We start from the raw sequence: 25,113 nt of genomic DNA on the forward strand, positions 1-25,113 counted from the left end.
CAGAGAAGTTTACTCGGGTTGGTTGGATTGCTCGCCGCTGTTTAACATATGATTCCATTATTTGATCCCATACCCTTGAGAGTTGCCTACACGAATTATTGTGTAAGATCACTAGCCATGCACCCAACAATGAGCGACGTTTTGTGCGGACCATGTCAGTTATGTATTATTCTTAGCCCACTTAAACGACCCTAATAAATCAGATCTATGCTGCAAGTCGTAATTATGAGTGATCGTGGCCTGAGGGCTCAGCCATCGTGTGATTGTGAGTCGCCTCGTGGCCATTGTTCTTCGCGTTTTTTGACTTTAGCCATTCCGGGAATTCCACCCACCGATGCCTATATACCCAGTCGGCCATTGCATTATAGTCGCGACATGTATGTACTTCGTCGAGAACGAATTCCTCCAAATCGTTGGTTGTGACTAGGGTCAAGTCTGGATGGCAAAGTAATTGGGAGCGAACGTAGTCGAGGCAGTGGAGCATGTGCGTCTCGTCCCACGGAGGAGGTGTCTCGGACATGAGATTCTGGCGAATTGCGTTCTATAATGTCCAGTTAGAGACTGCATGAAAGACGATTGTAAGAAATGAAACATACTAAACAATGAAGGGCATGGAATACGTCCACTTGATAAATACTCTGGGAAGGATCCGTTGGTGACTGCGCTGATGGTCTCAATCCTTGTTTCCGAGCCCATTCTGTATTCAATGATATCACGCCTCCGCTATCAAGAAGGTCTCTCCAGTATTTGTCAGCATCGTGCGAATCAGCCATATGTTTCGAGCCATCCTGAAATTTCATAGAAGTATTATATGATCCGAGCTGTGACAAGCCATCAAGGGAGACTTTTGACTCTACTGCCCGTCTCGTCTGATTCAACACTATGAAGCCTGAGATGAGGAGAGCACATAGTATCACTTCTAGGAGAAGTATTGAGGCATGTATGACACTTAATCTTCTGAACGACTGTTCTAGAAGACTTAACCGTTTGTTTGTCTGCGATTGCACGTTTTCTCCGGCGTCTGAATCATTGCCTTCAGTAAGTCGTTTGTATTCAGCGTCTGGTGCCTTGGACGTAAACATGTTGTTGTTTCTCTCATTAATCACCTCATATTCCTAGTACTCTCAAAACTTTAAGAAAATTATCTAACTCTGAGGAGAAGTGTGGTCAGAGAGCATCTATCAAGTCCCAAGAAGGGTGGAGATTGAGTGATACCACACTCCATCAGCCACCGAATGCAACGTACCAGGGAGGGATGCATGATTCATGACTAGGCCAAGCGAGGCATATTGCTCAGAGTTAGTCTAGCCGGATTCTGCATATAAGATCTTGGTCTGAATCCTGTGGAGGCGAGTTAACGAAAGGAGGGGGATCTGCAGTAGTATGTCGACATGCATGTATCCAGCTTGTTTGATACAACGCTCAGTTTCCAGTTAGAGCGAAAGTCATACATGATACAGGTTTGTATTATCTGGTTTTATCTTTTTAGGTCGTACGAAATGTGTATGCTATTAAGCACAGATGGGATATTTGACAAATATCTTGGTTCCAGAGTCCTTCATGCCACCCGGATCACCACCAATCATCTTAACACAGTGATTTGTATGGTGGAAATTTGCCGTATACGAGTCAATCTTTCGGCTCGCATCTAAAGCTGCCCTGTGAATTCTTTTCCACACGTACATGCAGTGGACAACGTGCCAGTCAAATGTCGTAGTAAAGTGACCATAGTCACCGAGGTGAAGCTCATCCATGGTGAGATTTCTGCCGTTGATTTCATACGGCCAGTCGCGACCATCATACATGAGTTTTTCGTCTTCCATGTCATCGTCCGTAAGACAATCCTGGGGAAGCCAAGAGTGCAACACGATGCTGTATCGGCAGCCGAGGGCTTGCGCGTCGGCGGGAGAGTTGCCACAGTCGCCGTGAGACCAACTTAACGGGAGGCCAGTTTTTTCATCAGTGCCTTTGCGCATTTCGGGAAAAGGTCGATTTGTCCTTGTGCTGTGGTTATTTGCGATGATCATTTGCCATAGACCAAGTGCCAGCACTACGGTCAATGCACCGAGTAAAAACGATGAGATGAGAGGAATCAGGCGCCAACGAGGCCGTGCAGCTGAAGTAGCTTGGTATAACAAGGCTTCTTCACTGTCACTGCCGTCAATTTGAGCATATTCTTGCTTGGATGGCTTTGCCTTGGTGAATAGAGAACTCTCGCGAAGTCGATCCATCATGATCAAGTCGTTGCAATGGCAAACGCATGTGCAAGTGAGGAAATGGATGATGGAAATGGAGTATAACCCCAGAGTTCTCATAGAACTTCGGACCTACGCCGAGACATAAAGGCGTCGGCTCTTTGTCACGCATGCTCACCAGAATGATGAGTTTGGGATATGCTTCAACCGGAGATATCGACCCTTGGCTACATGAATTGAGTCCTGTTGTGTATTCGCATATCGTTGCGTGGGGTTGAATCCTTCAACAGACGGGCAGTTCGGGACCGTTGAGATACCCGAGATTCATTCCTTTTCCGGTAGGTGAAAGCTGAATTGCCGTAAGGCTAGACGAATTTGCGTGCTGACAAGGGTATGGGGCAAAGACTAGTTATGCATATGACATTACGCTAGGGATGTTATCTCTTAAGCTTAGCAATCGTTCCTATATACCGGTACTTTTGAGAAGGCGAAAGACGCGGATGGGCTACGTTACACGTCCGAAAACCTGTTCACGAGACTCAAATTGCGTTGCTTCTATCAAACCGGGCATGCAGATCCAATCCTGCGCCCCCAAGTATCCGTTTAATCGGTGAAAAGGAAGTTAGAAGCGTGTAGATCGAATTGAACATGATGCAATAATAAGAGAGTCTCTTCGTACCTTCCCCATGGAGTTATGAGATGGGATATGATATACCCAGGGCGTTCAGATGATGTCCCGTTAGAGTTCAGGATTGGCTATTGGTCTCCTGTAATATTGCCACTTGGTGTGTCCAAGTTAATGTACATTGGTGGAAAAATGGTTATGTTTATAGTGTTGCGTTTTGTATTGTTCGTCAGGATACATATAATAGATCTGTAATTTATTCATTTATCGTACATCTGCTTGCAGAAACTACGCAAATGACCGTACTATGTGATTCTAGCGATACGTCTAATTTGATTGCCGAATTGGAGCCCCCTCAACCTTCTGAAACTGGTCGAAAGTCTCGTCCAATTTGTGCTGAGCGGCCCATTCTCTTATCTTCTCAAAGTTCTTGCATGTATGCGTAGTTCGTAGGTTACCAAACATCTTCTGTTTTGGTTCACTCCACTCCCAGTAGATGGTACCTACGTCTGATGCGCACTGAATTGACTGCCTGAGCTGGTCGTAGCAGTGTTCCAGATGATAGATATTGTCCTCGCCCTCTTCTGTGCCAGGCGTAAGATCAATTTTGAAAACGTCCGGATAGACAATCTTGCGCATAAAATTTAGGCAATGAAGTTGATGGAAGACGTCTAGTTCAACCATGTATTGTTTCGGGTCGTGAGCGGTTGGTGTTGTAGCATTGGGGAGTCGAGCTGCCATGGCCGCTGGGATCTGAGATATGCCAATCTCTTCAAGTTGCAATTGGTTAACAAACTTCACGATGAGTTCATCATGGGAATTCTCTTACCATTGAAAAGACTATTCCACCTCTCATTGACTTCCTCGGAGTATCCCTGGTAGGCAGATCTATCACCATGTAGACCCCCTGTGAAGACCACTGTCTTGTACTCAATTGCAGATTCAGCTGGAGCTATTGGTAATGTCAGAGTCTCCGTCTTCCAAATATTACATTGGAAAGAGTTACTCACAGTAAACTGCATTTAATATTCTTAACTGTGCGAATTTTCGATATGAGATTGCCCATGTTGATATTAGTGCCAAGAGTAGCACAACATTGAATGCAATGGAATATGGGAGTAGTTTCGCTCGTGACACGTTTTTTGAAGGTCGCTCATTGTGGCTTCTGTCTTTCTCATCATCACATAGTAAATGTTCCTCGTCATGAAACTCTTCAGAGGTCTCGGACGCCATATTGGTTGTTTGTCCTGTGCGTAATATCACCTGGCGACGAAATGAGAGGTGAATAGGTAGGAAACACTTGAACCTCGCCGTCTGTAGATTACATTCACTGACCCTCTGGGGAAAAAAGTTAGCACCTCTTCATGTCCTCATGACTAGAATGGCACAGACGTTTTCAGGTTGGACAGCCAAAGATAGCCGATGGCAAGGCTCTAGGTTACATTGAATTGGAAACAAGATACTAAATTCTTGCTATGAGAATAATTGCCCTTGTTTACTTGATAGACAACATTTTGATCATCCTTGTACTTGCATAACTGAGTCTCACTCAGATTTGGTGATGCGGAGAAGTTGAACTAGCCCCCATGCACACCCAAGCGAAGGATTCGAGGTGGGCGCTAATCATGCAAGGTTACTTTTGGTATACGATATCATTTTCCCCGGAAAACCCGTACGCTGAGCTCAGCTACATGCATATCTTCTTACAAGTTTTGGTAATCATTGGCCCAAAAAGATTAAGAGAATGACGAAGGAGAGGCAAGTTTTCATGCGGAGGAAGAGGTCGGTGTGGGAACGATGCAACGTATCATAACAATACACCTGCTTGGTCCGGAAAGAACTTCCATCTTTGAGCCAGTATTGGTCAGTATATGATACTGAAATAGATACTCTTACTAAATGGAAATTGATGGAAGTTATCCGTAGAGAGATGCTATGAGATACAAGGTGGGCTCTCATTTACACTCACCCATGTCCTAAGTAAAAGATAAGCGAGGGCAAATAGGTCCGCATACAAAGGTACTAAAAAGACCGGCAGCTTGAATTTAATATAGCTATTCATGTATCCTACAAAACTCGGGCTCAACCTTGAACATCTCGCCAGTAAATTTTCTACACGAAAAGCAAATTTACAACTTGACGAGTCTGCCTTGCATTACTCCACTCTTTCTACAATATGAAGATTTCCCAGCTTCTATCTTTGGGCCTGGCCCTTCTGGGCGCTGTCGACGCTGCTCCAGTTGAACAGCGTGGTACTGCTGTTGATCCTACGAACAATCAAGCTGGATGGGGAAGACGGGGTGATACTAGTGTCGACCTGGCTGATAACGAAGCTGGCTGGGGCAAACGCGGCACTGCGGTTGATCCTACAAACAACCAAGCTGGCTGGGGCAGACGAGGTACCGCTGTTGACCCTACGAACAACCAGGCGGGCTGGGGAAGACGAGGCGATACTTCTGTAGACCTCGCTGACAATGAAGCTGGCTGGGGCAAACGAGGTGATACTTCTGTGGACCTCGCTGATAATGAAGCTGGCTGGGGTAAACGAGGTGACACTTCTGTAGATCTCGCTGATAACGAAGCTGGTTGGGGGAAACGCGACACTGCCGTTGATCCCACGAATAACCAAGCCGGCTGGGGCAAGCGAGGTACCGCAGTTGACCCTACCAACAACCAGGCAGGATGGGGAAGACGTGGTACGAATGTTGACCCTACAAACAATCAGGCTGGCTGGGGCAGATAAGCTGAATGAAAGATACAAATTGGAGATTAACGACGGATTTGACTGATCGGAAAGGATGAAGCATTATTGATAGATGGATGAATCTAATCTGACATTTCTTACACTTACATATTGCAATGCTGTGAAATATAGAATCCCTCTTGTTTTGGTTTCATAAATTCTCTCCTGATTCCCCACGTGTAGGTTACAAACTAGGATTCTCAATGCGTAAATCATTATCATGGGCGTTTGCGGACTGAATGGCTGGCCATCATCCATCTGCTGATTGGTCATATCTCCATTCAACGAAAACGGTGAGACATTCATGGAATGTTAGAAAGACGTCTGTTTGCATCTCATATTTTAGTACTGAAACATCTAACGGCATTGATCAGGAAATGAGATGTTGTCTTAAAACGATCAGCTCTACTAATGCATTCCAATTTTGCTTCATCATCTCATTTGTAATAAAGATCGTTTATCCTCCCATTAAATCTACCCAGCAAGGAGTGTATTGAAGACTTGAAACAAATCTGCAATCTCAAAAAATTATTTCGCCCAATACCATGACCGCACAGAGCGATGGCGAGCCTCCAGATGGGAAGTTCAGTCACCTTCGGACTTCCAAATCTAGCCAACGATTAAACCAGGTCGAGAAAATCAGAGCGCACGGTGTAGGTGACCTGATCTCATTACCAGCATTGGTCGTCTGTGGAGACCAGTCAACTGGCAAAAGCTCAGTTTTGGAGGGCGTTACGGGAATACCCTTCCCTCGACAGGAAGGACTCTGTACTAGGTTCCCTAGTGAGATCAATCTTCGGCATACAGAATGCGAGTCGGTTACGATTACTGCCAGTATCAGGCCGCACATCTCGCGGCCTGCGGAAGTCCAACAAACTCTCTCCGCGTATCGCAAACAGTTGAGGGATATGTCAGAGTTGCCTGGTGTTATCGAAGAGGTGTCACGGTTGATGAACATTCGTGGATGCTGCGACAACGAAAACGCCGGCGCCTTTTCTGTTGACGTCCTTCGAATAGAGGTCACCGGCCCAATTGGATTGCACCTCAGTGTGGTGGATTTGCCAGGGCTCATATCTGTTGCCAACGAAGAGCAAACCGAAGAAGATGTCGAAGCTGTACACAGTATGGTAGCATCATACCTTCAGAGCTCGCGAACAATAATTCTGGCTGTTCTACAGGCAAGCAACGATATGGCCAATCAACCTATTATTAAGTTGGCGAGAACTCACGACCCCCTTGGTCAAAGGACTGTTGGGATCATCACAAAGCCTGATTTAATAAATCATGGCAGCGAAGCAAAAATTGCACTGGTGGCGAAAAATAAAGACAATATCAAGCTCAAACTGGGATTCTTTCTCCTAAAGAACCCCAGTCCTGCTGAGCTCAAAGAATGCGTCACTATGGCTGCACGCTCGAACCTAGAGCGGCGGTTCTTCTCTGGTCCGGCCTGGGCTAACCAGAATCTCGATATGAGTCGGGTAGGCGCAGAGAATCTTCGGATTTTCCTTCAAGATCTTCTTGATACTCATATAGAGAGAGAATTGCCCAAAGTGAGGGAGGAGATTAAGAAGCTGTTGGCTGAGAGGGACGCTGAGCTTAGATCACTTGGAGAGGCTAGGCCTACAACCGATCTCATCAGGAATTTCCTCACAGCTCTTAGCATGAGGTTTTATGAGCTCTTGCAAGCCGCGCTTGATGGAAATTACCACAGTATCGATACCAGGTTCTTTTCAGAGAGCGACATATCGAGGCTACGGGCACGCGTGCAAGAGTCAAACACAAAGTTTGCAACCTACATGCGAGTGTCTGGGAAAAGACGAAAATTAAAAATTGAAGTCAATCGTGACAATACGGAGCCGGAGTCTGACGACTCGGAAGATGACAAATTGGATGACATTACGACACAACTTATTGTAAACAAAGCGGCAATGATGCGATGGGTGAAAGAGGTCAGTAAACATACATTTACTCATTCAAAGGACATCGTTCTAATACTCGCCATAGGCATATGCGCGTACAAAAGGAAAAGAGTTACCTGGGAACTACAACTCAGCACTCTTGGCCGAATTGTTCCACGAACAATCGCGTCGTTGGCCTACTATTGCAGAATCTCACATCGATACTATTCTCAAGATAGTATCGGAGTGGATTCAGCTGGCTGTCGAAAGGCTCATCCCCGAAGAGAGTATGCGAGCTCAAGTCCACTCAATACTGCAGCAATGGCTTGAAGAGACCGAGAAAAATGCACTTGGTGAGCTGGAAAAGCTCATCAAAGACGAACGACGCAGTCCATTGACGTATAATCACTACTATACGGACAATGTCCAAAAAGCTCGACTGGATGCGCAGAAAAAAGCGGTGGAAAACGCCGTTTCTGCCGAGAGAGATAACCACGGGAAGTTGCATGTTAGTAACGTCCAGGTGGATATTCAGAAGTTCATCGCTGCAATTGGGTCTCGCATTACTGTGGATATGGATGAGCAGGCATGCCACGAGGCGATCACAGAGCTGGACGCATACTACAAGGTAAGGGTCCACCACGCCTCAATTCTGGTGTTAACCAGTTATATAAGATGCTGACATGGGTATCTTTAGGTTACAATGAAGACTTTTGTCGATAACGTCGCGAGACAAGTCATCGAGCGCCATGTTATAGCACCCTTGCCAAATGCTTTCTCTCCAAATTCTGTTTCTCAGCTATCCGAAGAAGACTTGCTCCGAATCGGTTCGGAGCCTGAGAAACAGATCGCCAGACGGGAGAAGCTGGCATTGCAGGTGCAGGGCTTGAAGAAGAGCCTGCGAGATTTGCAAAAGAGCTCATTGTGATGCCATGACAGGCGTAGTCCGTTTTCCCATCGCAGCATTTCCGCTATGTTTACAATAACTTGAGTTGTAATGTCATCCAATTTGTAATCTTCTGAATTATTGGACTTGGGTTTTGGTTGTTTCACGATTCTACCTCTCGGTTGTGGTTTTCCCACTGGGTTTTTCCACATCTGTGACGCAAATGCGGAGAGAGTATGTTAGTTTTGCAGGAATAAATGAATGAATTTATTTAAATCATGATGAAAAACTAATGTAATTAATAAGCCAGACATGTCATATGATTGAGTTGCGCTCGTATCTGCATCCGAGTTGGCTGACTTGGCGATGGGTGTCTAGTTAGGCGCTATCATGGGTTGCCAAGGAGTTGGGCTTTGCCATGTTGTTACCCCTCCTTTGTTTTATAATACGATTTCAACTGAAGCTATTTGATGTTCTGTAAATATTATGCTAATGAGCCATCGAAATACTATATTGAAGTTCGATCCAGAGTGCCCTAACATGTAAGTCCCCCTTTCACTTCATAACCTTCATGTACAATCGGCAGTATCAGTGACTTTCTAGGTATGGAATAATAGGAAGCTACCTCGCGTATGTGGCCACTCATGTGTTGCGTGTTGGTTGAACAGATTTAAGTAAAATTCCTGACCAATTTCTTACCATACTCTGCTTACGAGTACACCACCGCCACAGAGGTCGAATGCTTATTCCCCTGTCAGCACTAAGAAACGACACATTGGAAGAGAGGCCCAGAAGGAATGATAGAATACGAAAGTGACACTTGTCGGAACAGACGGATGCTGGTTCGAAGGTATAAAGACAAGCTGGATCCCTAAACAGTTGCTATACCAATAGATGACACTTACGCATCGAAGCCCCTCCCACAACACCGAATTAGCTACTATGACCTGGAAACCTCTCGCCAGAACAATCCATCATGTCCACTATGAGACAGATAATACCTTCTACACCTTTTCTAAAGAACACAAGCCATCCCTCACGGTCGATTCAGGTACTGAAGTGAGCTTTGACAATACCCATGCTGGATTCGTCAACCTCACCAGAGATTCAACCACAGCCGATGCCGTTGCATTAAATATACAATCTCCAAAAGATTTGGAGAAGCTCATAGGACAACTCTACGTGAATGGCCCAGTATATGTAAATGGCGCTGAGCCCGGCGATATCCTCAAAGTTGAGATCCTCGAATTGCAGACTGGCAGTTGGGGATGGACTGCTGTCATCCCCGGAATGGGTCTGTTGCAAGACGAAATACCTGGACCGCATATCATGACCTTTGATCTCCCCGAAAGCCAAGATTACGCAGTATTCAAGCCTGGCATTCACATCCCATGCCAGCCATTTTACGGCACCATGGGTGTGGCTCCAGCTGAAGGCGAGCAGTTTGCTCTATATCCGCGCAACGATATCGGCGGAAACTTTGACTGCCGCTACCTGGGTCAAGGCTCAACATTGTTTCTCCTTGTCAACGTTCCAGGGGCCTTATTCTCCGTTGGAGATGCCCATTTCTGCCAAGGAGACGGCGAAATTTGCTGCACTGCGTTGGAGACGACTATGCGATCACGAATGCGATTAAGTGTTATCAAGGGCAAAGGGAAGTTGGCTGGTCCTCACTATGAGACAGATCCTGAAAGGGTGAAACAGATGGTGAGCGTTGCTAGCAAGGGAGAACACGGAGCACTCATTACAGGGACCGATCGCGACACGGTTGTTAAGCAGGCTGTGAGGGAGATGATGCGGTGGCTGGAAGAAGAAAAGGGACTAACGCAGGTGGAGGGTTACATGCTGTTTAGTATTGTTGGTAATCTCAAGATGATGCATGAGATTGGGCTTGGTGTTTATACCGTGTCTGCAAGTATTCCGCTGGGAATCTTTGTCGACTAATTTTGGTGGATGTAGGAATTGAAGGTAATGAGAAGTAATGAGAATATCAGCCTATTAACTGTGTATTATTGAAGTAGCTAAGTAAGACAGCGTCTATTCCTCTACGAGTTGCAAAGAGCGATAATGTCCTCCGGCACATACACCTGAAGAATGTCAATCAACTGGTTCAGCGGGATCCAGTCGAGGCTGCCGTGAATGCTCTGCAGCGTGTGGCCGGAGTAAAGAACGCGAGCATAGTAAGCCTTCTTCGACTTTTCAGTCGTCTCCCAAACCTCGATAGCAACGTTGGAGCCCATGGCAGGCCATCTCAGCTGGTTGATTCCCAAAGCACCCAAGACGGGACCAATGTCGCCGTCGTGGATGAAAGTGTGTGCGTAGACATACTTTTGCTTCTTGCCCAAGACGGCCTCAAGGCGGTTGACAATCTCGCCGATGAAGAGGCCCTCGGTGGCCTGGATGTACTTGACGGCCTGAGGGTTGTTGCGCCAGTAGTAGTTCCACTCCCAATCACCAGCACGGAAGACTTCCTCGGCCTGGATATTGGACACGCACTTGGAGGAGTCGGTGAAGCTGCAGGGAAGCTCGTATCCATTGCAGAGGCGGGCCTGGAAGTTGTCGGAGAAGTGATCGAAAGTGCTCTGCCACGCACTGCTGGTAGCACCGAGGATGTCTCCCAGCGATTGCCTGAGATCAGCCGTCACGCTGAGATGCTGGTTCCATTCGGTGGTGGACTGAATGGACGACAGAATGGAGTTTCTGGCATTGCAACCATAGCCGTTGTTGACGGTGTCGGGACCAGGCTGTTGGTGAAGAGGCACAGCGCCAGAGTAATGCGGCCAGAGACCGCGCAAGACACCTCCAGCGCTCTGCTGGGTGAGAGCCGAGGAGCTGGATCGCAGCCAGACTTTGTCGTTGGGGCTGGATGGGATCAGGCCAAGCTTGCCGCCATAAAGAGCCCAGAGGTCCTTGCCGTGCTGGATACCATCGAGGAAACCTCCTGTGGTCAGCTGAGGGAAGAAGCAGGTCGAGTTGATATACGGCAGAGCATCCACAAACGGGTTGCTCGGGTCAGTGTAGACGTCGGCGAAGACCTGAGCGCCAGAGGTGCCGCGCACTTCGCCGCCATACAAGAAGGCTTCAAAGCTGGAGCAGTCAAATGGTTGGTTCTATCACGAAGCAGTTGTGTGTTAGCAGACCGATATCGCCGCGGTTCGACCACAATAGAGTATAGTCTCTTACCTCTCCACCTGGGGCCAGGTTATACATGGTGCGCCTTTGGTGTCGCTGGAGATACTCCAGATACACCAGCTTGGCGTGACGGTCATTGGGCAGCTCATACTCGTTCACACGGGGATGGGGCATAGAGCAGTAGTCGTAGACGCCAAACGGAGAGCCCTGCGAGGCCCTGTTGGCGGGAGCACTGTAGATGCCTCCATTGGTCCCCAGCGCGCTGTTGCTGATGTACGACGTGTCATTGAGCCCAGATGGATAGAAAGTGTCGACAGGCGACAGATGCGATCCGGCAACAACGAAGCCCTGGGCCAAGACGCCCGCTGCCATGGCGCGAGTCAGCATGATGGCGATGGATTGAAGGGTCAGTGAGTGAGGAGGCCTGGATTCAATGTTACCTTGGAAGACTTCTTGGGGCACGTCAGAAGATATAACTGCGATAGCCTGCAACGGTACCGCGACCACGTGGCTGTGCTTGAGCTTCATCTCATGCAGGAACACGCCCGAACCAGCACGGGTAAATTGATGGTGACGATACAGCAACGGACGGACGTATTCAGCTGCAGCCACCTATTCTCGAAGCACGTTAGCTGGAATGCTTCTAGGCGTTTATTGATGAAATTAGTAGCCTCGTCAGCACCTAATTTTGCTTCGAAATCGCCAGTCTCCTCGCGGATTCTTGACAAAAATCCCCCTCGACTGCTGTAAGTGTTCGGTATTTCGGAAGCGCCAACGATCTGCGAGCCACTTGTTGGAGTTGATGGTCGCACGTGCCAGCCGCTGACCTGCAGTAGATGGAGCGCTCACATTATCCGGCGGTCTAGGTTGAGCACCTCGACGGTGTCAAATCCGGTTAACATCCGATTGATAATGGACTCTAGACAATGTAAATGACTTCATATCGCTTTTTGTTCTTATAAAATAATTATTTATACTTGAAAATCGGATGTTGTGGAGCCTCTAGACCTGCGATATCGCTGACCGTCTACAGCTTGCCTGTAGCACCACCAACTTATGTGTGTACCCGGCATCTACAAGTTTATTCTCAGCATAACAGGTTCACCCTTGTTGTAACACAAATGTATTCGCATCAATTGAATGTTACTGTCTGTCGTATATCATCAATTGCAAGCTAGCACAAACTATTAACTGCCTAGAGTGGATGGATCAAGCCTGTGACGCATCAACGGCCAGATTCCGCAACGCCAGCCAATATCTCGCTTGGAATGACCTGTCAGTAACATTAACACATCTAACTACGGAATGACTTATTATACACCTAACAATATCCAGTAGTCCTACATTTTATTCGTATTTTTATTTGTAATACCTGCGTCCGTAAAATTATTCTTTTAGATTGTAAACCACTAATACATCTTGAGGAGACCCTCACGTTTCATATCTAAGTGATGGAATATCCAACAATTAAGAATTCTGCATACACAAGTTATTGGCTCATTTAGTTCGTTGTATAAACACAAAGTTGGCCAATACTGGGCAACATTGTCTCCGTACTTAATTGAAACATTATGAGAAGTGCTATTATCAACTTAACCTCATCCATCAGTGTTTATGCCTTTCATGACCACACTCACCTTTACCTCAATTCCCATACATAACATTAATACAGTCAGGCCATAGATTATCATTTTTTAATTCTTTACCGTTACAGGGTGCTACTGCGATATCTGCTCCAGACGTGAAAACATTGCCAGCCACATTAGGGTAACAGTTCAGATCGTGAGTGTACTACAATATGCCCTTTTCCCCTTCCGAGGTAGGCTATGCAAATAACAGCCATCTCCACATACGCAATTCAACGTCTCATGTTATTTTTATGAAGAAAAAGGCACCAATTCGGACAATATCCAACGGCTCGGCCCTGATTACTGTCTCGCTGACGGCTCATATTCCGTCTCTGGCCTTCCTCTCGCTGTCTTTGCTACTCACCGTTTTTAGATTCTGGTTTCGGAAGAGCGGCTGACCCAAGTCCCGGGGTGAGAAAGAATTTGTTATCGCAACTGAGACACTTACCGATCGCCGAAACATAAGACAGGTTATTTCCAGCTTTGTGGGGGCTGGAGTGATGCGACTCGAGAGAATACGGCTCGAGAGCTGAGTCTACGCGACTCTTTCCCCCTTGAGGTCTGGAGGTAACATCGTGCACTCGGCATTATAAATTTGTTTAACAATACGAATATTCTCGCTGCTAAGCGAAGTTCCCTCTCTTACATCTGTTAACCAACGCAATTGGTCTTTTACACTTGCGATCCCGTCAGATCTGCTGCATACAAAGCCCCTCATACTTCAAGGACAGAAAAACATCCCATGGCAACGGAAAGAGCTCTTAGAATAGAGTTTGTTTCTTCCCCAAACTGAGCAAAGGAAAAACAATGTGTCAACCATCCCTGAAATCCGTTATTAGCTCAGAAACTTTGTAGCCCTTGTTAACCCCTTCGGTTAGCGAGAGCTAGAGCTATAAATCTGCAAGGGTGCAACACGGCTTGCATTTCGGATCGCATCCTATACGTCGATCCTATCTATTCGCGAGGGATTGCGTCCGAACTGGGATAATCAGGGATGAAAATGTGTTCAAATGATCATCCACCGCTTAGCCGCATCATGTCTCTCGCACTCAGGGCAATGACAGAGAGCTGATTGAGTGAGTTACGAGCGGAGCACGGAATACAGAATCCTATTGTGGAGTCGACGTTGCTAATCAGAGTCAACCAACGTACAATATTGGGGGCAAACGGTAAAGCTTCGTTGAGATCTTGCTTGAAGCTATTTTTAAACTTGGCATCATTGCGTAGACTGCCGTCTTGGCCGTCGGACTTATTATTGACTTACTCATACCCTTGGCGGCCGTTTCTCAGACCAAGACTGATTTGACTTCCGCCCCCTAATGTTTTAGCTTGCACTAATCAGCGGTTCATCTGCTCCGAATGACCCTTTGAGTCAGGTCCCTGATCTCCGATGCCGATTTTCTGTTATCTGCTCGCGCCTTTTGACCGCAATAAACATCACGAGAGCTAAAGAAATCCACTCATTCAGAGCTAAAGCGATCTAAATGGGGCCGAATGCTAACAACCCGGTTGGTGCTATCCCCAGGATCGTAATTGGGATAATCTCATACGACGGCTCAGGCGAGGCTGATGACGATCGATCCACCTTTTAAATAGGATAATTCTCTTTGTAGATGTGCCAAGATCAAAAGATCGAGCTACGACCAATCATTACCGCTGCTTATTGGCTACATCCTGAGAATTACAACCTAGTCCATCACCATGGGTTGAGCAAATCCCAGGGTCTGGTATACAATTTCATATTACATTAAGACCTCCTTATTCATCGCATTGGTCCAGTCTTCTTCTCGTGTCTCTCTCGTTCGAATTCCAAATCATCAGCGCGTACATGATAGATGCCGCCTTAGACAGAACGGCTGAGGGGCCAACCACGGCCCGCAGAATGACAAATTCAGGATCCCGAATCTCTGGGCGGGCCACTTAGATCGGTAAAAAGCAAATCAGCCCAACTGCAGAGGAGAAGGAAAGACAATCTCAGACTCCGCGAAACAACGGCATTGGCTATACAGGTGCCTGGACCGCGCAGACCGCGCTACTGCACCTACACCCTTGAGATGGATTTGAGCGTGTGGAGACGTGCTCCGTAGAGAAAAGTAAATTGCGTCCTTCATACGAGATGTCTTAGACTGAGGGCCGACTTTGCCGCAGCTGCAAAGAGGCGGAGAGACATGGGATCCTCTGACACTAGTAGTGGTGGTGTTTTGCTTCCGATATTATTGTTGAGTTCTAATTGAAGCTTAAAGAGGATGATCTCCCGCTCGAATTTGGATTTATTTATTCTCAAACAGATCGTCACTAATACCGTTGACTTCGGTCTCGTACAATATTTGTATCTATAATTGCCACGATGCTTTTGTCCAATGTTTTCTCGTTTGCAATTTTTGCTACGGCTGCATATGCCAGTGTCCAAGTTCAGCAGTGGATGCCCCCTGGACCCGATGATTCGCGAGGGCCGTGCCCAATGCTGAATACTTTGGCAAACCATGGCTATCTGTAAGGCTCTCTATTACTTGGTGCAAGGATGATCCAATGACTAACTGACTGTCTTAAAGTCCTCACAGTGGCCGCCATATTTCGCCTTCACAGATAGAAGACGCCTTCACAAACTTCCTCAATATCGAAGCAGGATTTGCAGCGGCGGCCAAGGACTTTGCCAAAGCATGGGGCAATGAGACTTTCGACCTTGATGATCTCAACACACCAGACATACTGCAGCACATTGCATCCCTCACTCGAGCTGATTACACGTCTCGTAATCCTCACTTAAAGCCAAATTTCCTTCGAATTGAGCGTCTCATGGCTGATAGCCCTACATCATTTATTAACGTTGATTCTATTGCCAAAACCCGACTACGTGTGGAATCAGAGTCAATACCAAACGCGCTTTCCAAAAACCAGATGAATGCGGCGCTCTTTGAAGCCGCAATGGTCCTTGTCATGATGTCGGACAACAGTCCTGATGCTGAATTTAACCCTCCTCTATCGGCATATCAAGGACCAAAAGATCGTATTCGAGCATGGTTTGAAGAGGAAAGATTTCCTACGGAAGTTGGATGGCAGCCATCAGCGAGGACCATCAAGTTGGCTGATCTGAATCCTGCAATTGACGGCATTATCAAGTCTATGGAGAGACAAGATAAAAGCGGGCGTGTTGCGCAAAAGTTTTCTGAACATTAAAATGTTATTGGTGATCTATTATCGTGCTATGAATGGCGTCGTTTTGGTTCTGTGTACATGATATCATGTTAGTTTCATTTAATAGCTACATTCTTATCTAACGCTTTGAATCATATTTATGCTCTAGTATTCTCAATATTCGCATGAAACAGGGGCTCAAAAGCTTCCGTAGTCTAACTTTCTATGCCTTCCATGGGCTTACGCCGTATACTGCTCTCCATCTATTCAACAACTCTTGGTCAAAACTGACAAGAACCTCAAGATCGCCGTTGGGAAGTCTGGGAAACACAACCGGGTACCTCTTGGTCTTGAAAGTTGGTAGTCTTACGACTTCGCAGTGTCCTAGTTCTGTGCCCCAATCGAGCTCATAAACACCTTCATCGGCCCAAGAGACAATGGAGACGCTTGCCGGCTGCTCGCAGAGCTTGAGACCTGTGACGTCCTCCTGAGCAGATAGATGATGAACAATGGTATTCATCTTGCCTTCGTCAATAATGTTGACGCTTTGGCGAACGGCAGCTGCAACGTTTGCGATTGCTGTTGTGGAATATGTCCCTCCACTTGATCTACCTATATCCATGAGATCGACTTTCTTAGCCGTCACCAGCGATACTCCAAAAGCGGCCCCAAGATAGTTCTTAGGCAAAGGTGGGCTGTAGCGACTGCGACAGTTAACGGCAATGCGCATAGAGCAAACATTGTTGGCAGTATCGTTGTCATCATCTGAAAATTCAGAAAAAATAGCAGAGCCCCAAAGGAGAGCGGTTAATATGTCGCTGGTTGATACCCAAGAGGTCTCATCGGGCAAGTGCTTGGTAACTTCGGCCTTTAGACTTTTAAAAGATTCTGCAGAGTATCTGAAAAAAGTTGTTTCAATCTCTACGGGCTTTGATGGCTGGCTAGACGGGCTACTGTCTTCCTTGTGAAGGAGAAGCGGCGCATTAGCTGGAGCATGACGAGAGCTGTTGACGATTGCTGTGCGATCCAGCCAGAGTCGGCTAAACTGAATGTCTTCAGAAGAACCAGTCCTGCAATGTGATGCCCATATCTTCAACAGCGAGCCAAAAGCGGTAATATCGGCTGTTGAGTGATTCAGACTGACACTGAGCAGACAACCACCCTTCACCAGAGATAAAACGGCGCGAAAGACTGGACTGGGCGACGTTTTTGCGACGTTGAGGTCAGCAGGAAATAGATCCAGTCCATCAAATAGCGAAGGTCGAAAATCTCCCGCCTTCAGGTCGTTGTAGTCCACCGTCGTCGCGAGATCATTGACGCGGAATAAATCGTCCAATGAGTCACACGGTGAGCTCAACGCAACGGAACCTTTAGGATGGGTCCTAGCCACTATCCTAGAGGCGAGATATGGAACATCTGCCACAGTACCTGCGAGGCCATCTCGGAGGACTTCGTATATTCGAGGATTTGTTGACGGAAAGCAGAGGATTTGGCTAATGAATGACCGCGGCATCACCCACTCGAGTGGAGATAGCTGGCTTAGCTCTTGCGGTGATAGTGTTTCCGCCATGGTGCTGCGGCTGGCGTAAGGAGGAATGCCAAGAAGTTTGTTATCTGAGATGTGTTATAAGAGGGATTAAAACGATTTAGGATGTTGACGCTATGCGAAGGATTATACTAGAGGTCCTTGTCAGCGATCGGCACTTGTGTTAGTTGTAAAGTGCTCACGCCATCTGCCGACAGCCACTGGCATTGCACCTTTGGCTTGTATGCAAGCACAACTTAATATAAAAAAAAACAGTAATATTATGACTCTTAAATCTAAATAGTTAGTCCAAATAAACTATTGTGTCATTACTCCATAAATATCTCCGTATAGAGTACAATTGCAAGAGTTTTCATCCTGCGGTCCGCAATAGCCGCTATCAGGCAGCGGCCATTAGGCAATACGCGAAGGCCGAGCAAAAGACCGCCGAGCCAAACGTCTAGTCACCATGAAACTCGTTTTAGTAAGCGGCGGTTGCCCTTTTCTAAGTCATTCATCCAATGATATTTAAGCTCCTGTTGGTAGCCTTCGGGTTCTGGTATATATTCACTGAGCAAGGCCTTCAGAAAATTGCTGTGGACCGACGCTCTTTTCTCTCTTCATTTAATTAGACCGTCACTATGGCTGCTGCCAAGTCTATTGCTGTTGTCATCAGCAGCACTCGCCCTCAGCGCATCAACCCTTTCGTTGCTGGTTATGTCGCCTCTGTCATTAACACTGTTCCCCAGACTACCGCAAAGGTGGAATTACTCGATTTGGCAACACTCAACCTTCCTCTCTTCAACGAACCTCTAGTTCCAGGCGAGGTTCCGGCTGATGATCCCACACCCCATTATCATTACGAATATACCCGCGCCTGGTCAGCTCTTGTTCGCAAATATGATGGATTCATCTTTGTTACGCCGCAGTATAACTGGTCTATCCCGGCGAGCCTGAAGAATGCTTTGGACTACGTATTTCATGAGTGGAATGGGAAGCCTGCTGCGATTGTGACGTATGGATTTAGAGGCGGTGTTAAAGCTGAACCCCATCTACGCGAAATCCTAACTGGATTGCGAATGGTTACCGTTGAACCGACTGTGGCACTCAAAATTGTTAAAGGAGAACCGGGGGAGAGGGAGAAGCAGATGGAAAAGACTTGGAAAAAAGATAGAGAGGACGAAAAGATAACAACATTATTTACTAGCTTGTTAAGCCAATTCGAAGCAAGGAATTAGGGTGGGGGTTATGGTGTAACAGAATGGAAGTATGGACTTCTAGATACATACATCTCTTAATGTCATTAAGATCTCTTATACTCTGATCATCGTGGCTGTAACCGAGAAGTTACCACAAAACTCTTCACTTCGCCAACGGCCTAAACGAGTGTGTCCTAGGTATATGTATTTGAGCCAAAAACCTGCGACGGATAATTCAATGAATGGTTATAATTCACCTCCAAAGCACCCTGCTTTTGCTACCATGTGGCGCCCTGAGTCCGTCCACTATTTTTTTTTTAATCATTAGGGCTAGATCATTCCGCGCTTCATGAAGGAGTTCGATTAATTCCCAGTGTAGCCGCAATTTTAACTATATCTTCTGTAATCAGGACTTGATCTCCCCGCCGGTTAAGTAACAGTTTTATTATTCCCGGGCCATCATTTAGGTTATCAGCCGCAGCTTTAATAACATCTTCTGTAATCGGGACTTGATGTCCCCGCTGGTCAAGAAGGAGTTCGATTATTCTTAGACCATTATTTAGGTTACTAGCCGCAGCTTTAATAATATCTTCTGTAATCGGGACTTGACCTCCCCGCTGGTCAAGAAGGAGTTTGATTATTCTGTAACCATTGGTCTCATTACCAGCTGCAGTTTTAACTACATTTTCTGTAATGGGGATTTGATCTTTCCACCAGCTAAGAAAGATTTTGACTATTTGCTTGCCTCGGTGATTATTACCAGCTGCAGCTTTAACCACATCTTCTGTAATAGGGATTTGATTTCCCCGCTTGTAAAAAAGGAATTTGATTATTTCTTCGCCATATTTCTTATTACCAGCTGCAGCCTTGGCTACGTCTTCTGTAATCGGGACTTGATCTCCCCGCCGGTCAAGAAGGAGTTCGATTAAGTCCAGGCCTTGGTTTTCATTATAAGCTGCAGCTTGAACCACATCTTCTGTAATCTGGATTTGGTCTCCCCGCCGATCAAGAAGGAGTTCGATTATTTTTTTGCCTTGCCCTTCGTTTCCAGCTGCAGCTTTAACCACGTCCTCTGTAATCGGGACTTGATCTCCTTGCCGGTGAAGGAACAGTTTTATTATTCCCAGACCATCATATGGGCTACTAGCCGCAGCTTCGACTAAATCTTCTGTAAGTTGAATCTGAGATTTATATCGATCGAAAAGTATTGACATCGTCTCCAATGCATTAATCTGGTTTGTAGCTGCGGCTTTGACCAACTTCTCGATTGCGCCTAGTTCTTGGAATTCGTCCAATAGCATATCCATGATTTTATGTCCCCTGTCACGGTTGGTGGTCCACTTCTGAGAGCCGCCATTGACATGTGCAACTTCTATAGCGAAATGTCCTTCCGCAACGCTCAATAAAGTCTTCAATTTGATCTTTTCCTCTTCAATATCATCATAAAAAAATCTGATCTTGAAACCAGATTGAAAATCCGGTGGTAAGGAGAACGTGCTAAGTCTATCTCGATATCGGTGTAAAGATTCACTTCCATATTGTTGGTATATTGGTGCCAAAATGTGCACAGCGACTGCGAAGTCATTTTTCGAATGATGTTCCAGAATGTACTCAACACACATAAACTCGCCTTTTTGAAGAGCCCATTCCAATAATTCTTGGCCTTGGATTATATAGTTAAGCTTTGACTTCATTTGGAGTAGTAGATCTGCAGTTCGCCTTCGATCTAGTCTACTTCGACCGGCTTTCAGTAATGCAGCTACTAGTGGTGTAAATTCGTTGCTGTCCACGTTATGCACTGAAGCACCATGGTCCACAAGATATTTCATAGCATCATGATGACCGTTAGCTGCGGCCCAGTGTAGTGGCGAGCGGCTTTGTGCGTCCGTGGTAGATGTATGCACGCGTGGATCGCTCAGTAACTTTTCTATTACAGCCATCTGGCCTTTAGCGGCAGCGTATGATAAAGGAGACCGCCTGAATGAATCTTCAATAATGGGAAGTGCATTTGCCTCCATCAAAATATTCACAATTAAAGTATGGCCTTGCTCTGCAGCATAACTTAATGGCGTGCGTCCTTGTTTGTCAATAGAGTCAACAACGGACCCAATCTCCAGTGTGATTTTAACAAGCTCAAGCCATCCTTTCTCACATAAGAAAGAAAGAACAGATCGGCCGCTTTTTTTGTCGATTGGGAGACCGCCGTCACTGTCGCGAATCTGGCTAATTGACCAAAGCGTCTCAATCCTATCATTTCTTGATATTGCTTCAAGGACGTGTTGCCCAGTTCGAGCTTCTCTTGGCCGCTTTTCCAGTTCCACGTAACGAGCTATTACCTCGCTTTCCGGGCTCAATGCCAATGTTTCTTGTTGCAAATCCATCCAATTTATTCCCGTTTTCCCAAATTCTTGCCATTGATCCGAAAATAAAGCATGACGATAAAGCTCACCCAGCTCGAGCAACACCATATCTCGAGGTTCATTTAATTCGGTCATGACTCCCCATACCCATCGAAGAACTCCTTCAGCTTCCTTAAAGTTATCGCTTTTCCTGAAGTTTTCGGCCACCTTGTAGGCGGCCGGGATGGCCTCCGTAGTACGTGGTAAGAGCGAATGGTTCTGTAGCGTCGGAATAATAATTAGAGATGCGTCTTGCCTAGACCCTAGACCACTCGTTTCGAGACAGTCGATGAGTTTGGTTACAAGCCGGTGCTCTAAGCGTATGGTATTGCCGGTAACTACCGTCGTTTTGCTTTCAAAGTCTAAATAAGCTGAAATGGTGCGTAAGAAAGATTGGTAAATGTCTTGAGAGCAAAGCTTAGGGATGTGTTTCGACTCAAGCCGGGTCGCAGCGAGCGCGGGGGGCCCACTGCGAATATCAATGCCATGCAAACCAAATAGTCTATGATATGGATTTAACATAGAGACTGGCGTAGATAAATCAATTTCATGAGCCAATATCTGTTCATCTGGCTCCAATATCGTCGTTCCATCTGGGTTCACATCATCCAACGGTCGAGGCCTCTTGATACTCAATTTTAATAATGGTATGTTGGGTCTCTCGATCCAGAATTGGATTTCCCTCCATGATCGTTCTATTTCATCTTCTATTCCAGCAGTTATAGCCCAGTGCATTGGTTTGTCTGCTGCAGTCGATGTTTTGAGTCCGAAGGATACTTCTTCCGTGCGTGGGTCTGAAATAATGGACCAAGACCATAATCCAATAACGGCTTCAAGGTGATTCGGGTCCACAGTCCAGACTGAATCTAACCGCTGGATATCGATTTTTATACTTTGGGTTTGGTATGACGTTTCTCCATATTCTCCTATCGCAAGGTCTAAAGTCCAAGAGAGGTTTGCGAGATCAATACCAACTTTGGCGTGATTTTCGAGAATGGCAAGACTACCTTCGATTGCCTTTTTGAGCTGTTGAGCTTGCAATCGTCCACTCACAAGATCATTACCCCATGCATTAGAGAGATTCGATTTAGTATTTTTTGACTGCCCGGTGAGTTCAGCAAGTCTGATCCTATATTCCCATGCTTTGTTGTTCATATCTTCAGACCTCCGCTGTGCATGTTGCGTTGGAAGTTGTGCGGCCACTCTCCAGAAATATCTCGGACCATTCTCATCTCTAGCCATCTGCAGAGCCATCCAATCGAGTTCATGGCCGCTCACTTCATCTGGACGATCACGAAGGATATTTTCATCTATGTTTAAACGTTGCGTCCTCAACAAGGCCCGGATCACGCTCATTAATAGGATAACTGCAAGCTGTAAAAGAGAAACTATGGAGTGCATTGCTCGCAAACCAACAAACTGCAAGGCGAAACCAAGTATTGTTATAATAGTAGCGACCAATACTGAAATTTCTTCAGAAGGATTTTTGAAGCTGTTGAAAGAAAGTTTATGTTTTCTTGTTCCGGAACTTGAATTGGAAGTCTGAGCAACCTTCCAGGATGTCATGTAACGCTTTATCGGTTTAGAGAATAAAAAGGGATCAAAAGTCTGATCCCCGACCACCTGGTTTCCTGGCTGGACCACGTAAAGGGTAGAGCTCGATTTTTTGGTTCATGCTTCCATTCAAACACCCTCTCTTTGGTGCTATCGTTTACCAAAGTGGCGCAGAGAAACATGCCAAAGCAAACAAATATTGTACCCACGAATATAAAGGGGAAAGCCCAAGGGTTCATGGAGTTTCCGTTCTTTTTCCAGTGCAGTTTATAAGTAATGATAGCGCTTAGCACTAGCACCGAGGCCTGCGCGAGGAATCCAACGAAAGCAGCCCCAATGTACACAAAGGATGACCGCTTTACTATTCCAATGTTGAGTGAGAGATTAGGATTCGGTGCAAAATTGTCAAAGGTATTTTTGGTTGGCGGTGGCCTATTTTCCGCGTCGTGGGATGGTTTCTCTTTTCCTCGTTCTTCCCAGCCCGCGCCATTTTGTTTAGCCATTTGGAAATACTCCCGAGAAATGTTAATCCCAAACGTGTTTTTACTTTCGCTGTCGTCTTTCTTTTCCAATTCGGGGTCATGGACAATTTCCAAGATCTTAGGTCGCCCGAAAACCCTGACGATGGCACCGTTGTGATAGAGCTCACACACGTCGCGGCTAGTAGAGGAGCACAACTCCGCCTCGGCAATTCCTCCCCCCTCTTGTGCGCGACCGATAAATGCTCGTAGAGACGGCCCTCCGCAGACCCGAATAGCAGACACAACTCCAGTCAAGATTCCAAGAGGCGCCATGGCAAAAAGGAAATTGTCCAAGAAGGTCGTTGACTCGCTGAGGAATTGTTTGGTCGCTTGCTCGCCAAATAAGGCAATCAGCGGTGTAAGATCCGTTGCCAAATTATTGGTAAAATCATCCCACCAAGATGCTGTTACGGCTGTTGGCAAACAGGCTGCCAGGATGATGCGCAGGAAGACTGTGTTGGTTGACAACATGGTTAACCCTTGTTGAAGAAATGCAATGGCTAGGAACAGCTATCTCGATGATGGAAAACTTTGGTGAATGTTTGTGGTTCCTATTTGTTTTCCCAAATCAATATTGCCAATGTCGAAGTTGGTCTCCTCGTCTATATACATGAACAGCTACCGGCCGCGCCTGAATTAAGGGGGAAACTAGGACAGAGCCACATACTGGGAGAGCTTGAGTGCAGCCTCCCGTTAGGCCGTACCTGTGCAACTATCTTCCAGGTATTTTTCATGCACCTGCCCGTATGCTCTTTTACAATTGGCAAGGCTGAGTGACACCAACTACGTGGCGCCTTTATATTCGTCATGAGTCCCGATACCTGGTCTTTATCCGTAACACTTCATGCCTCCTTTTCTTCGGCCTAGCCTAAGCCTAAGAGAAGAAAAAAAATGAACTGCAAGCAACCAAAATGTTTTGCATAGTACCTTATCTTACCACATAGCTCGATAATGAGTTCTGTGGCAAAAGTAGGCGGCTATTCTTGCGTAATCTTATGGATGTAGTTCAACAGCTTTATCAACCACATTATGTCGCTACGGTTCCTTCGACAGATGTTTTCCAAACCACATCTCTAGATACCGAAGCACATATACGTGACTTCGAAATAACCTCACCTAAAAGAGGATTATGACTAGTATTATATTTGTTGAAATATAAATCTTAATGGTCAGCTAAAGACCATTGTATTGTTGACTGTCATGTTGCTTGGAAAGGGCCGAGATTTTGTAAATACATAAGGTGCTGCAGGTCGAGGGACCATCCCAGGTTATTTGGGCGTTTTTTGCAAGTAGGAGTCCAGCAATGTTTGGCTTGCAGGTAGCAATCGTTTTAAAATTTCTACTATTAGCCGCAGAATGCCTTGACAGCGCCTCAAAATCTCCGGTGAGCAAATTGTACACATGTCAATTTGAATTATTGGCCAACTATGAGTGCGGCTGACTTGGCTTCTTGGCCATGCATATAGGAACTGGGACGTGAATTGGGCAGTTATGGGCACTATCTAATGCATAAGTATAGTACCTACTTCGTACGTGTACAGAATTGAGGCTGAATGCTACTCTGTAGGCACCAAATACACGTACCTACGAGTGTTTGCTAAGGTCTCAAATCTACAAACTCTTCCTAGGGGCTCGGAACAATATGTGTTGGGATTTCGAGGTCGGGTTCACCC

At 46.2% G+C, this 25,113-nt stretch overlaps 11 protein-coding genes across 11 annotated transcripts; 5 read left to right on the forward strand and 6 right to left on the reverse strand.

Annotated features, from left to right (window-relative positions):
• Positions 1-223: 223 nt before the first annotated feature.
• Positions 224-773, reverse strand: V8C40DRAFT_280592 (uncharacterized protein; the record flags this gene model as incomplete). The annotated part of the gene is made up of 2 exons (XM_083221413.1): positions 224-541; positions 597-773. 2 exons carry the CDS (start codon positions 771-773, stop codon positions 224-226), a joined length of 495 nt encoding a protein of 164 aa, XP_083071052.1.
• A 738-nt stretch (positions 774-1,511) lies between these two features.
• On the reverse strand, positions 1,512-2,231 carry V8C40DRAFT_267610 (uncharacterized protein; the record flags this gene model as incomplete). Its single annotated transcript, XM_083219865.1, has 1 exon — positions 1,512-2,231. The coding sequence occupies one exon, from the start codon at positions 2,229-2,231 to the stop codon at positions 1,512-1,514; it is 720 nt and encodes a 239-aa protein (XP_083071053.1).
• An 857-nt stretch (positions 2,232-3,088) lies between these two features.
• V8C40DRAFT_51549 (oxidase ustYa family protein) lies at positions 3,089-4,212 on the reverse strand. Its single transcript, XM_083223058.1, has 3 exons — positions 3,831-4,212; positions 3,650-3,772; positions 3,089-3,590 (listed from the first exon to the last, which is right to left on the reverse strand). Exons 1-3 carry the CDS (start codon positions 4,051-4,053, stop codon positions 3,148-3,150), a joined length of 789 nt encoding a protein of 262 aa, XP_083071054.1. The 5' UTR covers positions 4,054-4,212; the 3' UTR covers positions 3,089-3,147.
• Positions 4,213-4,996: 784 nt separating this feature from the next.
• Positions 4,997-5,563, forward strand: V8C40DRAFT_280595 (uncharacterized protein; the record flags this gene model as incomplete). Its single annotated transcript, XM_083221414.1, has 1 exon — positions 4,997-5,563. One exon carries the CDS (start codon positions 4,997-4,999, stop codon positions 5,561-5,563), a length of 567 nt encoding a protein of 188 aa, XP_083071055.1.
• A 545-nt stretch (positions 5,564-6,108) lies between these two features.
• V8C40DRAFT_267613 (dynamin family protein) lies at positions 6,109-8,389 on the forward strand (the record flags this gene model as incomplete). Its single annotated transcript, XM_083219866.1, has 3 exons — positions 6,109-7,512; positions 7,568-8,089; positions 8,159-8,389. 3 exons carry the CDS (start codon positions 6,109-6,111, stop codon positions 8,387-8,389), a joined length of 2,157 nt encoding a protein of 718 aa, XP_083071056.1.
• Positions 8,390-9,289: 900 nt separating this feature from the next.
• Positions 9,290-10,291, forward strand: V8C40DRAFT_280596 (acetamidase/formamidase family protein; the record flags this gene model as incomplete). Its single annotated transcript, XM_083221415.1, has 1 exon — positions 9,290-10,291. The coding sequence occupies one exon, from the start codon at positions 9,290-9,292 to the stop codon at positions 10,289-10,291; it is 1,002 nt and encodes a 333-aa protein (XP_083071057.1).
• A 47-nt stretch (positions 10,292-10,338) lies between these two features.
• V8C40DRAFT_249986 (histidine phosphatase superfamily) lies at positions 10,339-12,284 on the reverse strand. The gene is made up of 3 exons (XM_083216867.1): positions 11,920-12,284; positions 11,531-11,844; positions 10,339-11,457 (listed from the first exon to the last, which is right to left on the reverse strand). Exons 1-3 carry the CDS (start codon positions 12,005-12,007, stop codon positions 10,393-10,395), a joined length of 1,467 nt encoding a protein of 488 aa, XP_083071058.1. The 5' UTR covers positions 12,008-12,284; the 3' UTR covers positions 10,339-10,392.
• A 3,094-nt stretch (positions 12,285-15,378) lies between these two features.
• Positions 15,379-16,407, forward strand: V8C40DRAFT_249989 (Chloroperoxidase). Its single transcript, XM_083216868.1, has 2 exons — positions 15,379-15,600; positions 15,660-16,407. Exons 1-2 carry the CDS (start codon positions 15,455-15,457, stop codon positions 16,282-16,284), a joined length of 771 nt encoding a protein of 256 aa, XP_083071059.1. The 5' UTR covers positions 15,379-15,454; the 3' UTR covers positions 16,285-16,407.
• V8C40DRAFT_249990 (transferase family domain-containing protein) lies at positions 16,297-17,983 on the reverse strand. The gene has a single exon (XM_083216869.1). The coding sequence runs from the start codon at positions 17,810-17,812 to the stop codon at positions 16,466-16,468; it is 1,347 nt and encodes a 448-aa protein (XP_083071060.1). The 5' UTR covers positions 17,813-17,983; the 3' UTR covers positions 16,297-16,465.
• A 108-nt stretch (positions 17,984-18,091) lies between these two features.
• V8C40DRAFT_249991 (NADPH-dependent FMN reductase) lies at positions 18,092-19,194 on the forward strand. Its single transcript, XM_083216870.1, has one exon. It carries the CDS (start codon positions 18,409-18,411, stop codon positions 19,003-19,005), a length of 597 nt encoding a protein of 198 aa, XP_083071061.1. The 5' UTR covers positions 18,092-18,408; the 3' UTR covers positions 19,006-19,194.
• A 119-nt stretch (positions 19,195-19,313) lies between these two features.
• On the reverse strand, positions 19,314-23,911 carry V8C40DRAFT_280597 (ankyrin repeat domain-containing protein; the record flags this gene model as incomplete). Its single annotated transcript, XM_083221416.1, has 4 exons — positions 19,314-19,447; positions 19,520-20,059; positions 20,096-23,022; positions 23,055-23,911. 4 exons carry the CDS (start codon positions 23,909-23,911, stop codon positions 19,314-19,316), a joined length of 4,458 nt encoding a protein of 1,485 aa, XP_083071062.1.
• Between the last annotated feature and the right edge of the window lie 1,202 nt (positions 23,912-25,113).

This window comes from Trichoderma camerunense (genome assembly GCF_050948025.1).
Source record: "Trichoderma camerunense strain CBS 138272 chromosome Unknown V8C40scaffold_13, whole genome shotgun sequence".
NCBI classification, from domain to species: Eukaryota; Fungi; Ascomycota; class Sordariomycetes; order Hypocreales; family Hypocreaceae; genus Trichoderma; species Trichoderma camerunense.